A 16,170-nucleotide genomic window follows, 5' to 3' on the forward strand; every position below is an offset into this window, starting at 1 on the left:
CCCCAGCTACACAACGCTCCCCTCTGGCCGACCAGAGCGATATACAGAGGTCTCACACTCTTACTCCACTGCTGAAGGGATGCATGAATTTGCTGGCAGCCATGTAGTGCTGTAGAGATGCTTATTTTTCCTCATTGACCAGTAGTGATTGTTACATCAGCATTAGAATGTTCAGTTCAAGTGCATTCTAATCACACATTTGTGACCTCACGCCTTAAAAGGGTTAAGTCTCTGCAGCCACTAGTATTTGGCTGAAATGTTCTGATGTGTGTGTGCTTATATCATCCACCCACATCCTCTGCCTCTGGTCGAGACATTTTAGGGTCTGAAGGTCAGCTGATAAGTCAGGAAAAGTCCCATCCTATTGTGTACTTCCCCTTTCCAAAGCCCACTTAATCCTTTCCAGAGGAGAATGAAATCGCAGTTAGCCAGGGCTCTACAGGGCTCCCATTTTAGGGCCATTTGCTCCTCAAAATCGATGTGCGCTAATTGGAAAAATAATTCAGTAAAACATATCTACTAATTGGGATGCATTAGTGTGCTCTTAGATTTTTCGACTTTGGAGCATGTGTGCTCCTTGGGGATTTTTTTTTAGCGCTGAGCAATGATAACAATCATGTGTTTAGAAGGAACAGAGGCTGGAGTGAAGCCTGGCGGTGATATTTGCACGTTCCCTCAGGCTGCATCTCAATCTGAAGGCACCGTGTTGCCTCGCTGCCTCAATAGGCACTGTCTGGGCAGCACGTAATTAGACGCACTTACGACGTCACAGAAAAGTAACATGATTACGTGATGCATGACTATGCCTAGGTCATGGAAAGCTCATCAAGGCTTAAGACCATTAAAGTCTATTAAATAACTTGATTGTATTGAAAAAATACAGCTACAATGAATTATTGATCTTGCTCTAGTCAACAAGACAAGGGAAGAAGCCTGAGGTAATGGCAAAGACTTCTAGGATATCCTTCCTGGTGAAGGACGCATCGATGCTGCCTTCAAAACCGTCTGAATGAAGGAACCTTAGATGGCATCGTTTTTGAGAACTTTCGATTGAGACAGCACTCCATGCCTTCTTGTCTTAGAATTCTTCAGAAGGAGGCAGCTTTTTTGACATTTGAGACACAGCCTGAATATATTTGGGGCGAGTGGGTCATAGTTTGCAGTTCTCCCTCCCCCGTAACCACGGTGGCTGAACCACAACTCCGTAGAGATTCGCTGTGGAACATCAAGTGATTAGACCTAATTCATTTACATACTATTTTTACTTAAGCTTTTGAAGAACAGCAGGTGGTAAGTGGGGGAATAGCTGTAGATATGTACACCCATGCCTGGGTCTAAATAAGTTAACATTCAAAAAGGGAGAGCCCCAACGAGCTTCAAGCTGGTTCCCTACACAGGCACTATGAGGTGATCCACAGCCAGTCAGGATTTGACTATCTGTCTGTAGTATTTTGTACACGGCAGCAAACCAGCACCTTTTTTATTGCTGATCTGTTGGGTTGTTGGTGACATTATGTAGAATGGATGGATATGAAACTCATTTTTATTGCCTTCTAAGAACGGGTGAAACCATAGACTGAAAAGTCGGGTAAAACCCATTTAGAGCCACACAGGACTTCCTGTGACATGATCTTTTAGGCCTGTGGTTTGTCTGCTGTGCACTTTACCAGTGCTACCGGTCTACTGCGCTGCTTGCATTATTTAATGAGTGCTGCTTGACTGGCCTTTGCCCTCTGCTGTGTGTGTGTGTGTGTGTTTTTTTTGTGTGTGTGTGCGTGCACGTTTTTTTTGTAAGTGTGTGTGTGTGTGTGTGTGTGTACATGCATGTGTTTGTGGTTGCTTGTGGTTTCCTGTATGTGTGTGCACGTGCGTATGTATATATATATATATGTCTGCACGCATGTCTGTCTGATTCTTCTGAAGCTCCGCCTGCTACTGTTACCAGGACAACCCCATCCCCCTTCTTTGGGGAGCTGAGGTGTGATCCTCAGGTGGTGTCTGGGACATGTAGTATTAATAGCACAGGTCAAACAATCCAGAGGCTATTATTGGACAGGCAGCTAAAGATAGCGCACATACAGAGGAAAGGCTGTTTGTTGGTGAAACCCGCCCCCTCACGCGCCCATCTTCTGCGGAGCGCGGCTGAACTGTGCGTCTCCCGCCAGGTGTCAGCTGGTTGTGTGGAGCGCATCGTGGACTGAACACATCATCAGACGGGGACAATGAGCGAACTGGAACAGTTGCGGCAGGAAGCGGAGCAGCTCCGGAATCAGATCCGGGTAAGAGAGCCCGGCTCCCGAACGCATACACACAGAAACACACACGCACTGACAGACACACGCACATACACCTACACACGCATCTGATGCGTCTACACACGCAAAGACACTGGCGCACGCACGCACGCACCTACACGCGCCTGTGATGCATCTACACACACATGCACACACTTTTCTTTTTTAAACATTTTTTTAAATCCAATCATGGTTGTAATCATACATGACCATTTATTGGCACTAACAGGCTTTTATTTTCTGGTTATGATATCTTTATTTAATTTGAACAATGCTGTATTCTCACACGCACGGACGCACGGACACACACACACACTTTTTCAGGGCCAGTTTTCTGGGGATACTGTAAGTCTTATGACTCTAAAAAACACTTCCACTGACACCTGAGAATTTACATCAATTGGATGTAATCTGGTCTGGTCACTCTGCTACCAAGACGGGTGAAACTAGCCGCTATCGCTAGCCTAGCCTCGCGTTGTCTACTCCCCCTCTCTCTCCCTCGTACGTGCGTCTCTCTGTGTCTGCGTGTGCAGTGACCTGAGTTTGTGTCGTTTCAGGATGCCAGGAAAGCCTGCAGTGATTCCACTCTGTCTCAGGTAAGGACCAGAGGGTGATGTTCGGTTGGACTCCTGGCAGAAACCACCCCCCGTGGTGGTGGGCTGGGGGCTGGGGATGATGGGGTGGGGTGGGTGGGGTAGCTCTGCAGTGGGGGTTTGGGGGTGATTGGGTGTGTGGGGTAGCTCTGCAGTGGGTGTTTGGGGGTGATTGGGTGGGGTGTGTGGGGTAGCTCTGCAGTGGGTGTTTGGGGGCGATTGGGTGGGGTGTGTGGGGTAGCTCTGCAGTGGGGGTTTGGGGGTGATTGGGCGGGGTGTCTGGGGTAGCTCTGCAGTGGGGGCTGGGGGTGATTGGGTGGGGTGGGTGGGGTAGCTCTGCAGTGGGGGGATTGGGGTTGGGGGTGATGGGGCAGTGGGGGGATTGGGGTTGGGGGTGATGGAGCAGTGGGGGGATTGGGGTTGGGGGTGATGGAGCAGTGGGGAGATTGGGGTTGGGGGTGATGGGGCAGTGGGGGGATTGGGGTTGGGGGTGATGGGGCAGTGGGGGGATTGGGGTTGGGGGTGATGGGGCAGTGGGGGTTTGGAGTGGGCCTCTCCCCTGCTGTGGTGGGCTGAAAAGCTCTTTACAGCCAAGCGACCCACTTGCAGGAGAGGGGACTTGGTGCACTGAAATATTTAACACTGTCTGCTGCATGCATAAAAAAACTGCCCCGTTTTATAGGGCTTTTCCTGTGTGTGTGCGTGCGTGCGAGATCTCTACCTGTATATCTGTATATGTACTGAGCAGGACTGTGGACTGCTGTTGTAGAAGCCCAGTGTTGCAGGCATAATGATGTCATCTCTGCTTTTTACGCAGATCACAGCCGGTCTGGATTCAGTGGGGCGGATCCAGATGAGGACGAGACGCACCCTCAGAGGCCACTTAGCCAAAATCTACGCCATGCACTGGGGCACTGACTCCAGGTGTGTGTCAGTGGTCGCTGTGTCAGTTATCAGCCATGTCAGTGGTCGCTCTGTATCAGATGTAGTGGACAGTCATTTTAAGCTGCAGTAACAGTGTGGTCTGTGAGTCTCTTTTAACGTCAGGTCTGAAAAGACTCGTCCAAATGTTTGAGGTTGCTGCATGTCAACTTGTCAAGCTGATGCACATTACAAACAACACATTATTCATATATTTGAATGCTTTAATGGATAATTGGTATTGTTATATACAATTATGTATTGCTATTAGCGCCATTAAAATGTTATGTTTCGATTTGGTCTGGTCACAGACGTTTTAAGATGAAAGTGTATTTCTTCATAAATGATTTATTAGCCAGGATTTCCAACATAAAGACATTTCCATTAAAGGTTTGGAGCAGCAGTTAGTGTGTCTGTTCAGTGTTTCTGAACGGTTCCCTGACAGTGCTGCCATGTACTCTGCTCGACCCAAGGAGGAGGACAAACAGACGGTGTTTGTTTTATATACAGCAGTTGACATTTGACAAGCGCAGGTCCTGGGTGTATCCTGCACTAGCCGGCTAGCTCCGCTTCCTCTTGCCCTTACCCTGCACTTGCCAGTTAGCTCCGCTTCCCCATAGCCTTACCCTGTGCTAGCCGGCTAACTCCGATTGGGGAAGCAGAGCTAGCTTAGCAAGCACAAGGCTAGCTCGGCTAGCTCATGTCATTACCCTGTAAGCTAGCTCTGCTTCCCCATGTCCTTACCCTGTACTAGCTAAGCTAGCTCCGCTTCCCCATGTCCTTACCCTCTATTAGCTAAGCTAGCTCTGCTTCCCCATGTCCTTACCCTCTACTAGCCAAGCTAGCTCTGCTTCCCCATGTCCTTACCCTGTACTAGCTAAGCTAGCTCTGCTTCCCCATGTCCTTACCCTCTACTAGCTAAGCTAGCTCTGCTTCCCCATGTCCTTACCCTCTACTAGCCAAGCTAGCTCTGCTTCCCCATGTCCTTATCCTGTACTAGCTAAGCTAGCTCTGCTTCCCCATGTCCTTACCCTGTACTAGCTAAGCTAGCTCTGCTTCCCCATGTCCTTACACTGTACTAGCTAAGTTAACTCTACTTCCCCATGTCCCTACCCTGCACTAACCGGCTAGCTCCGCTTCTCCATGTCCTTACCCTGCGCTAACCGGCTAGCTCTGCATTTCCATCATGTCCTTACCCTGCACTTACCAGCTAGCTCTGCTTTTCCATTATGTCCTTACCCTGTGCTAACCGGCTGGTTCCGCTTCCCCATGTACTTGCCCTGCACTAGCTCTCTCATAACCGGATGGGCCTTTTAGACGGTCTGCACTCTGTACTTTATGAATATTGTATGAAACGGCTCGGTGCAGGTGGGGGTAGGGGGGGGACCCGGGCTGCAGCCACTCTCGAGGGGAACTCTTTCCCTGGGAGGCACTGTAGGGTCACAGCGCTAGGGAACCGGGCTCATAGCATGCAAGATCGAGGGTTTGATTCCTGGGTGGGGCACTGCCGTTCAACAAAAGTTGAGGTTTATGCAAAGTTTCTTTGCCTTGAGCACTTCTTTAAGTTGTTATATATACAGGAGAGTCTGTTAAATATGGAAATATATTGTTTGTTGTTTTAATTGTTTAAGCTAAATATCCAGCTGGATAAATGGTTTTTATGTATGATAAGTCAGCCAAGTTGTTCTGTTTGCTACATGCCTAAATTATGAAATTTAAAAATGCTTCGAGGTGTTCGCTTAATTCTATGGGTCTTCAGCTGTATCCAAGAAGGGCCGGTGTGGGTGCAGGGTTGTGTTTTAGCCTAGCACTAAAACCCAGCGTTAAAACACTAAAGCACTAAAACGCACCTGATTCTGTATTTCAAGGGATTTATAGCAGACCGTGTTTTGTTAAATTGTTTAATCCATTGCTGCAGTGCTGGCCTAAAACAAAAACCTGCTGATCCTTCAAGATGATCTGCTCTGCTCTTTTCCATTGTTACATTGACACTGTCTTGTGCTGCTGGACAATTTTTGACTTTTTGTTCCTGTGAAACTTGCAGGTTACTGGTCAGTGCCTCTCAAGATGGCAAATTAATCATATGGGACAGCTACACAACAAACAAGGTGAGAACTCGTATGGACTAGGTCACCTGGAGATGTTGACTGCTCGTTTACCTCTGCTAACTAACTCAGAATATGGTGGAGTAATGTGGTGTGGCAGCGCACTGCATTGAAACCTGAAGCAGGTTTGTAGTTTTATTGAATAGCGAGGTTGTAGTTCTATTGCATACCAAGTCTGTAGTTCTATTGCAAAGCAGCTCTGTATTTCTAATGAATAGCAAGTTTGTCGCCAGTTTGTAGTTCTAATAAATAGCAAGGTTGTAGTTCTATTGCATTGTGAGTTTGTAGTTCTAATAAATAGCAAATTTGTAATTTTATTGCACTGCAAATCTGTAGTTCTAATCAATAGCGAGGTTGTAGTTTTATTGCATTGTAAGTTTGTAGTCTAATAAATAGCCTGTTTGTATTTCTAACAAATAGCGAATTTATAGCGGGTTTGTAGTTCTAATAAATAGTGAGGTTGTAGTTCTATTGCATAGAAAGGTTGTAATTCTAATATAACGAGGTTGTAGTTGCATTGAGAATGCTGTGCTTGCCCTCAGATGCACGCCATCCCCCTGCGGTCGTCCTGGGTGATGACCTGCGCCTACGCCCCCTCTGGCAACTATGTAGCCTGCGGTGGCCTGGACAACATCTGCTCCATATACAGCCTGAAGACCCGCGAGGGGAACGTTAGGGTGACCAGAGAATTACCTGGGCACACAGGTGAGGGGCCAACTCAGCTGTACCATAGCTATATCAGTATACACTCTAGCCGGGTAATGTCTGAGTGACCAGATAATTACCTGGGCACACAGGTAAGGGGCTAACTCACCTGTGGCATACCCATATAAGCCTATAGACCTGACAAGGTAATATGAATGACCAGAAAATTTCCTGGTCGCACAGGTGAAGGGCTAATTCACCTGTAACATATAACATATAACATATAACATATATAATGTTAGCTCCATCCTTGGTCCTGCAAGGTTTTATTATAATAAAAGTGTTTTTTAATAGAGTTCACCCCGTCTGGTTTATTGGGACTAAGTCGGTTGGGGGGATACGGCCCGGGGGGCCTGTATCACGAAGCAGGATTACTGTTGGATTACTGCACCGAGTAAAACCTGGGACAGCTCTTTTTCCTTCAGTCCATGTTCCAGGGAGGGTTCCGGGTTTTACTCAGTGCAGTTTTCCAGCTCAGTAATCCTGCTTTGAGATACGGGCCCCAGGGATGCAATGCCTCCTGTTGTAAAAGATATGGCCCAAAGCTTGTCTAAAGTAACATCAGGTGAATGAATTGTTTGAGGCCGTTTGATATTCATCACTACTTCAGATATTGGAATTCTTGTTTTCAAGACTGCAAACCCTTCAGTCATCTTGAACGTGTCATTTTCAATGCTGTGTTGCAGGGTATTTGTCATGTTGTCGTTTCCTGGACGACAGCCAGATTGTCACCAGTTCTGGGGATACCACCTGGTGAGTGGCAGACTGTGAGGCCATCACTGGCTCTCCTTTATGATGTCAGTCTTTGGGCTGTCATGGCAATGTGGCTGGCTCCTGGCTCACCCAATGAGAATGTTTCCGCTCTGTTCCTTTTTCAATGTAATGTTTTGTGCTTGTATTTCAAGCAGGTTAGAAATGTAGCCATTTCATCACTCTTGTATTTTTTCAAGCCGTAAAAAAAAAAGATTCAATTATTGACTTTGGGTCTCTGTTTCTTGGGGTTTTAAGTGTGGGTGTGGGTGAGATACATATTTGAAATACTTAACTGTCCAAGAAAAAAATAATTTACACAAAGCTAATGTGCTGATGGCATTATTAATGGTCTGGAGCATTTCCTCCTGGGGGTGTGTGTGCGCGTGTGCGCGTGTGCGCGTGTGTGCGTGTGTGCGTGTGTGCGTGTGTGCGTGTGTGCGTGTGTGCGTGTGTGCGTGCGTGCGGCAGAGAGTCCCACTCAGACAGGCTTTTACTCGGCTGTGTGTGGGCGGGGCTTCCTCATTCATATTTCATTGGGTGGTTGTTTGCATCAGTTTGCCTCTCTTTTTCCCTGAGCTGTTTCTCCCTCTCTGCTGCAGTGCATTGTGGGACATTGAAACGGGGCAGCAGGCCACCACCTTCACAGGCCACACCGGTGATGTCATGAGCCTGTCGCTCAGCCCCGACTTCAAGACCTTCGTCTCGGGCGCCTGTGATGCTTCCTCCAAGCTCTGGGACGTCCGGGACGGAATGTGCCGGCAGTCCTTCACCGGCCACGTGTCCGACATCAACGCCGTCTGCGTAAGTGGCCCGGCCCAAAAAAACCCACCACGTAAATGTGTGAAATCCTCTTACATGAAAAATGGACATTAACCCTTTAACGTGTTAGATCACAAATATGCGACTAGAATGTTCTCAACTTAAAGGGCAACACCAACATTTTGGGATACCTTTTTTTCCAACTTACCCAGACGAGATGTTCGATTTCATTTTCGTGCATTTACTGGCTCAATTTCTATGTTAGCAAAACGTGTCAGCTTGGAGTCAGTAGCCTACCTCCTTCAAAGTGAAGAAATGCACCTTACAGCAAGTCGGTTTCTTCCTGGCTAGATCAATGACTTCACATAATATAATTTCTAGTTTCCTTCTGATGGCTCTAGACACCTATGTCTTGGGCCATCTGTTGGCTAAGTTTTACATTCGAAAAAAAGGTACTCATCAAGAGGATGAATGTAGGGACAACACGGATCGCAACTTTTTGAACTCAAATAAGAAACGAACGAAAAATATACTACAAAATACCGAAATCCAACAATCCCAACCCTCCCCGCTCTCTCTCCAGTTCTTCCCCAACGGGAACGCCTTCACCACTGGCTCGGACGACGCCACCTGCAGGCTGTTCGACCTGCGGGCCGACCAGGAGCTGATGATGTACTCCCACGACAACATCATCTGCGGGATCACGTCCGTGGCCTTCTCCAAGAGCGGCCGGCTGCTGCTCGCCGGCTACGACGACTTCAACTGCAACGTGTGGGACACGCTGAAGGGGGAGCGAGCAGGTGGGTGACGGGATCAGGGGACGTTACACGTTTGACCCTTTTCGAAGCTCTTCTGAGCTTGCCCGGGTGTATTGGAGCCTATGAAATGCTCTCAAAGTGCCCACACTGCCTTCTGGTCCTCTTGGTTGGTTCAGTCAAGAACATAACTATTTGAATCCAAAACAATTACGTATTGGACCCAGGTCTGCAAGCGCCCGTTCTTTGGAAATGGGAAAAGGTCTTATAAGGGGGCTAGTTCAGTCTACCCACTATGGTTGCCTAGTCAGATCTGCTTCAATTTGTTATTTTGAAATGCTTCAGATCAGTAGTATCCAGTTTTATTTGAAAAGGGCTAGTGCAGCTCTAGGTTTTTGCTTCAGCTGAAATACCTGATTCTACTAGTTTACAAATCTTCAACCAAAACCTTGATAAGTAGAATTGGTTGTCTTAGTTCTGGGCTATAACAAACCTGCATCTACCCTAGATCTTGGGCTCCCCTGCTTTAGACACCAGTGAAATGCTTGAAAATAACTGTCAAATAAAAATTAGAAAAATGTCCCCTAGTAGCAAAACAACGTTGTTGAGAAGGGGGCAGCCTTTAGCCTAGTGGTTAAGTTCTTGACTGGGATGGTTGGTGGTTCCATCCCCAGTATATAACAATAAGATCAGTGCAGCTGTTGGGCCCCTTGAGCAAGGCCCTTAACCCCACTTTGCTCCTGAGGGGATTGTCGCCTGCTTGGTCAAAACAACTGTCAGTCGCTTTGGATAAGAGCGTCCACTAAACTGTAATGTAATGTAAGATGTTGACACCCGTGTCTTCTCCCACAGGGGTCCTGGCGGGTCACGATAACCGGGTGAGCTGTTTAGGAGTGACGGATGACGGCATGGCTGTGGCCACAGGCTCCTGGGACAGTTTCCTCAGAATCTGGAATTAACGTGCCCAGAGAGGGGGCCGAGGGGGCCAAGGGGGTCGAAGCGCACGACGCCCCACCCAGGGAGGAGGGGGGGAACGGGGGGGAAGGGAGGGAGGGAGGGGCGGGGGAAATCACTGCTGCCAGTTCACAGCTGTGGGGGGGTAACGTTCTTTCTACTTTTCCAAGTGTTATTATTTTCCCCTTTTTGTTTTTTTGTTTTCCGTTTTTGTTTTTCTTTCTATTGACTTACTACACAAAGCTTTCAGTACATAGTCCAATCAAAAATGAAGAGACGAGACTAACCCTGGTGACCGACACCCACCCCCCCTCCTCCCCCCGTCCTTTGACCTTTGAGAGACAGGGATCAGTGTGTTACCATGGTTATGGAAAAGCTAAGAGCCAGTCATTGTATAATATGTGTATATATATGAATATATATGTATTATATGTATCATATATATGCATATATATTGTATTTGTATGTATTTCATTTTATAGTTGTTTTATTGGCCACCCTCCCAATTTTTGTTTTCAGTTTTCTTTATTTTTTTTATGTAGATTATTTTCACCGTTCTGTCATCACCAGTCAGAATTCTTTAATCTTTTCATATGAATATGTGTGTGTGAATATGCAGGTGTAGGGTTCCTCCTACACACAAGCATGAACGCACTCTCCCATAGATCCGTGTAATATTGATATCTGTAGAACTAATTGCGTTTTGTTGGCATGTCCCCACTTAAAAAACTTTCAGTTCACTTGGAACGTCGCACTGTGCTTGATAAATACATTTGTAGGGAGAAACTGCAGAAATAAGGTTGTCCAAGCCTTGACACATTAATGTTACAATCTGTGTTTTTATACAAGTTGCTAGGAAACGAGTCTGGTGATCTGTTTGTGGTCGGTGATTAACAAAACATCGCTGCTATTAAAGACGGCTCCAGCTCGTGCCCAGCACAGATCACCGGTAGTGTTTATTAATTCAGTTAATACATTAATTTCTCAACTGGTTTGTTCAAACGCAGCTATCCCATCATGCTGTGCTGTGATGGAGGCTTTGTGGCATACAGTTGGAATTGTAGTGTTACCGCTTCCATTTTAAGACTGAGTTAAAGAGATGTGATATAGGCGGGAAGCTCTCTTTCGAAAAGCAGGAAATTGTCCGTAATTTGTGGCGAATTAGAATGGAAACTTGATGCGGTGGCTGGCGGCACAGAGTGGTATCGTCGTGATTGATTCTTGTGTTTGTTGCACGATGGCTGGCAGCGTTGTTGTGATTGATACTTGTGTTTTTGCTGCGTGGGGTATTTTTTTTTTTTTTTTTTTGCCTTTAACACGAGCGCCGGATAGCCCAGGAATCCGAGAATCGTTCGTGATTCAGTTCTCCGCTTCAGTAATGCGGAGTGCTGAGTTGCCAACACTGCGTCACGGACTTTTAAACGCACTTCCATAATCGCCTCCTGGCTTCTCGGCACATGAATATTAGCTAGCGGAAAATAACCCCTTATACACGTAACTAGACAGTGCACCCGAAGTCCTAATGTAACACATGCAACATTTTTTTCCATTCCATAACAGATATCGCATTATCAAAATCTTGCTAGTTAGTTTGTTGTTTGTCAGAATAAAAAAAAATCTTAGTGTCAGCTCTCCATATGAATACCTTGGCTGCTTGGTTGCTTTTTGTTTCTGTTTCTCAAGACCAGAAAGCTGCACTGGCCATTTTTAATGGTGGCACCGTAGTCAGATCTAGAACTAGAACTGCACAAATGGTGTTAACAGTCCCGAGCACACAGATTTTAGCCTTACATCTTAAATAGAACACATACACATCTTATGTATGCATATACATGTGTGTGCAATGTGTGTGTGAGTGTGCGTGCATAATTATACACGCACACGTACTGTGTTTGTTATATGCATACGCACATGTATGCGTTATGTAAAAAGTAAAAGAAATCCCTGTGCAGGCTCGCTTGTAAATGCACTTGCCTTGTTTATTTTAAAAAGTGGTTTGTATTTGACTGGAATGTGGCCAGATCAATCGGAACCCCACTTTGCCTTACTGTAGTCTACACAGCACCCCCACATGCACCATTCATCACTAGACCTTAACCCCCCCCCCCCCCCCCCCCCCATCCCAAGCAAGCTGACTGCCGGGTTTAACACTGGGCCAAGAAAGGTCCCTGTGGAACACCTTCCAATTTTATTTGAAATAAACTTTTGCTTTGAAGTTGTCAGTTGGCTCAAAAGTGCTTTTAAAAAAAAAAAAAAAAGTAGAAATGAAAAAGGGATGTGTTGTTCTTCCCACATGGGATTGAATACAACCCATCCTCTCCAGCCATACAAAGTTAATGGCCTGAAAAGTAGGATGCCTTACTCATAGTGCCAATTTAAACACCAAAAGGGGAAAGTGGAACCATTAATGAGGTGCAGAGACTGAATTCCATTATGTAAGGAAATATTGCTGGAATTTGTGGGATATGAAACAACTATGTAACGGAATCTGAATTGCAGCATGTACAGGTCTTTTCTTCCTGTATATTATTGTATCGAGTCCAGTAGTTTGGTTACTTTCTAGTTTTTTTTTTTTTTTTTTTTTTTTTTTTTTTTTTTTAATGGTTTGATTACAAGAAAAACATTTTACAATCATGTAGTGGTAACTGTAGCAGTTTTGAGTTCTGTCATTACTGTATCTTGTACGTTTTCTTTCATTTTCCTCTGATTAATCTACATATTGACAATATTTTTTATTTTTTATTTTTTTCCAGAAAGATAATTTAAGTGTGATGTGATTGCAGTTCAGTGTTGAAAATAATTCTTACAGTAATTTGTGGGAAGCATACCTGTACTTTGAGGCTACATTTGTGCCAAACGCAGACGCTGAACTGTGAACGGAGTTATTTGGAGAAAAAAAAAAACGGGACTTGCCGGTTCATCGGCTGCCTTCACTTCTCAAAAGTGCCCGTGATGGGTCTGAATTGAATCTGAAGTTTTATTAAAATCACACCTGAAAGTCCTGAAGTTCATGAGCTCGGCGAGGTCAAGGCCGAGCACATACAAAAAGTATCCAGTCAAGGTGAAACACTGCTTGGTGCTTAACTGTGTTATTATCCCTTCCATACGAGTTAAGAGACTTATTTTGCCTATTCAGCTTTACGCCCTGTATCGGTGAGTTGTATCGTATGACATGGTTCTGCATAAATACCAGACAGTTCATTAATATTCATTGTGATCATTTGCATGTGGTACTGATCAGAAAATGGACCTAGCAATGCAGTAGAAGAGGAGGTATTTTAGCGATTTGTAACTTTTAGCACACCTGATTACAGCTGATCTGCTAAGTGAGCGCGTTTCAGATGGAAAGATGTGTTCATAGTTGGACATTCCCTGGACGGTGAACAGTTACTGTAAATTCCACCCATCCCTTAATACAAGACAATTGGGACTGGCAACTACTGAAGCATTCTGTGTAAAAGTCAACAGTATTACGTTAAAATAATAAAAAGCCATCCCAGCGAATACGCCTATACAGTACACATTGAACCAAGACGGCGAACGTCTCGAGAGGTTCGCAAAAATGATCAGTGTCTTCAAGTTACCAACTTCCCCTTCATTGCATTGTCTCCTTTTGAAACTAACCACTTTTGTAAAAGTTTAAGTCAAGCACATGTTTTAATACCCATTACTTGGTGACAGGACTTCTCTCTGTCTCGAGGCTTGCCAGAGGCTGTCAGAGGCTTGCTATTAACACTATTTTGAAACATTTTTGATCTTACAAGTGAACTAAGGGAAAGGATTTTGTAAAGAATGGCGGTTTGGGGGGAGGGAAGGGAACTGAACTTTCGAGTAAGCTCCAGCTCTGCTTCCTGTAATTAGTGTTGCATTTAGTGACCACAACATCCACACTGATTTTTAGTAATAAAGCACTGCCGATTGGCTCCACTGCGTATTACAGCAAAGTCTTATTAGGAGAGGCCAAGCACGAGGTGCCCAGGTAACCTGTTGTAATTGTTCTGATTGTTATTCTTCCGTAGGTTTTTTTTTTTTTTTTTTTTTTAAATTTTGTTTTAAACTCCTATGCTGTTTGTGTTGATTTTAGAAAACGTGGCAGTTAATTTTGAGTGGCTCCGGGACGCACGCGCACAACAGCCGTAGAATCTCCGGCTGCGACGTTCTCCACTCGGCAAGACGCGCGGTGCAATCTGTCACTTCTGTGAACCCGCCGTCGTTTCGCCTTGGTCCCCGAAGAAACTGTGCGTAGTGTAAGTGAGCGCGTCTCGTTTTTGCGGTGGGGCGAATCCACGCCAGTCTTCATGCCTGGACACAGCGGCCCAGACTGTAACGGTGTGCTTAGGAAATGCCGCCCTAAGGGGGGCGAATAAGCTAAACGTTTGCATTGATGTTTCCCTGCTGAACGCAAATGTTTTCCAACATCAGACATTTGTAATGTAAAAAATAAAATGTAGCAGCCATGAGCCATTGAGTTTGAGACAGTTGAAAGGCCATTAAAAAAAATCCTTATTTGTTAAAATTACATAAAGCTTGACAGTATTTTGGAGAGATTAGAGAAAGTGTCTGCTCTGTAAAATTCATGTCAGTAAGTCGCATGGTTCTGCTCTGATCTTTCTCGTTTTACTTGATTAAACTCCACTTGGCACAAAAAAACGAAACACTTTGTCGTGTCAACTTCCAACTGTCACCTTATTGGATTTCTGCCTTTAAGCAAAAGCTATTAAACTCTTACACCACAGTATCGGGAACCAATGAGCGGGTCTGTGACAAGCCTGTGATTCCAAAGTATTTTTGAATTTCTGGAGACTGGGCAAAGGCAGCGTAGTGAAATGGGGGGTGGGTGGGGGCGGGGGGGCTACCATTGTACTCTTTGAACATGGTGCTTAAGAATCCTGAACTGCTTCAATAAATATCTGGCTGTGTAAATGGATTGTACGTAAAATGTAATCTGTTCAAGGAACTAAAAGTGACTGCTATAAAACTGTAAATGTATTTCCTCAGCTGGAAAAGAAATTCTGCTCCAAAAAATAGGGAAATGTCTCTTAACTGAACATGGTGATACACAATTATGTCATCAGAAATACAGCAACTTAAAATGAAATCCATATTTACATCCATCAGGCCTTAATGCAGTCTGTCGTGGAAAAGTTGCTTGTGGTCCCTTTTATGCTTACAATTTGAATCTGGTACTGATTAATTTTAAATAAAATATTTGCTTCATTGTCAAGTTTGCTGCAGCAAGTATATATTCTTAACAGAAATCCATATCCTCATGATTTTTGGGATGAAAATCTGTAATTAGATTATGGGCTGGTTTAACAGACACAGATTAAGCAGAATTGAGTTTTTGTGGAGAGTCTCAATTGAAAATAGTTTAGACTAGGCTTAATCTGTTTCTGCAAACTTGGCCCTGTAAGTTTCTGTCACTAAAAGGAAGGCTGGAAAGAACGGGGTGGGAGGCCACATGGCTTTTCTGCACACTGAGGACTAGTTTCACAGACACAGATTAAGCCTAGTCATAGGCCAAATAAAATTTTCAATTGAGATTCTCTGTACAAAGCTCAATTTATTCAAGGACTAAATTCAATCTGTGGCTGTGAATCTGGCCCTGAAAGTTGCAGAAGCAGCCGGGTGGTCCCATGGTCCGCTGAATATCACAAGCCCTTAATCCTCACACTCAAACTAGCCCTTTGAGATGATTCTGCACTGTCCGTAAAACAGTAGGAGACCCCAAGATATGATGGATGACACCAAAAGCATGGAGATATCCCATTCAACAGCAAGCCCTGTATAGCCTACCTGAGAATCAAAGCAGCGTTTCCATGACAACTACCGGATAGACGGCCAGTTGTCACATGACCACACCTACCAATCGATAATATTGAGGATGGGTGTATTGCTTGGACCCCGTTCATTGCTGCTTACGGCTATATATATATATATTTCCTTTTGTTTTGTTTTTTTAATTTATTTTTTGAGCCAGTCAAAACCAGGGACTTAGTGCCATGAGTTCTTACAGTGCTGTTGTGTGACGTTATAATCACTTGCTATTGAAATAACTTTTTTATAGTCTTTTTTTCACACCAGATATTTTTTTTTTTGTATTTGTACAGTGGCTCAGTGATACTGATATGTTGCCATGAGTTGATATTGTAACCAATAAAAAAAAGCTTTTAACCAAGAATGTTGCGTTCAGCTTGTTAATGGTGCCATGGTATTACAAGATGGAACATGCTTAAATATTTTCAGCACAAAACTGTAAGCAAAGCTATTTATTGAAAGAACTGCTTATGCCTGCACAATGTAAAATTTTAGAGTGGGGTGATCCAAAAAA

General features: G+C 44.7%; 1 protein-coding gene across 3 annotated transcripts in view; it reads left to right on the top strand.

Moving 5' to 3' along the window:
* Nucleotides 1-9,911, top strand: part of LOC133126183 (guanine nucleotide-binding protein subunit beta-4) — a 32,733-nt gene extending 22,822 nt beyond the window's left edge. For all 3 annotated transcript variants that reach the window (XM_061238120.1, XM_061238121.1, XM_061238119.1), the window contains 9 exons: nt 2,166-2,279; nt 2,852-2,890; nt 3,705-3,811; nt 5,853-5,916; nt 6,456-6,618; nt 7,305-7,371; nt 7,971-8,172; nt 8,714-8,930; nt 9,738-9,911. In XM_061238120.1, coding sequence (XP_061094104.1) covers nt 2,223-2,279; nt 2,852-2,890; nt 3,705-3,811; nt 5,853-5,916; nt 6,456-6,618; nt 7,305-7,371; nt 7,971-8,172; nt 8,714-8,930; nt 9,738-9,844 — 1,023 coding nt within the window. In that variant the 5' untranslated portion in view covers nt 2,166-2,222 and the 3' untranslated portion in view covers nt 9,845-9,911. The remainder of the gene's footprint in view (nt 1-2,165; nt 2,280-2,851; nt 2,891-3,704; nt 3,812-5,852; nt 5,917-6,455; nt 6,619-7,304; nt 7,372-7,970; nt 8,173-8,713; nt 8,931-9,737) is intronic.
* Nucleotides 9,912-16,170: the final 6,259 nt, after the last annotated feature.

This window comes from Conger conger, chromosome 4, assembly GCF_963514075.1.
Source record: "Conger conger chromosome 4, fConCon1.1, whole genome shotgun sequence".
Classification (NCBI taxonomy): Eukaryota; Metazoa; Chordata; class Actinopteri; order Anguilliformes; family Congridae; genus Conger; species Conger conger.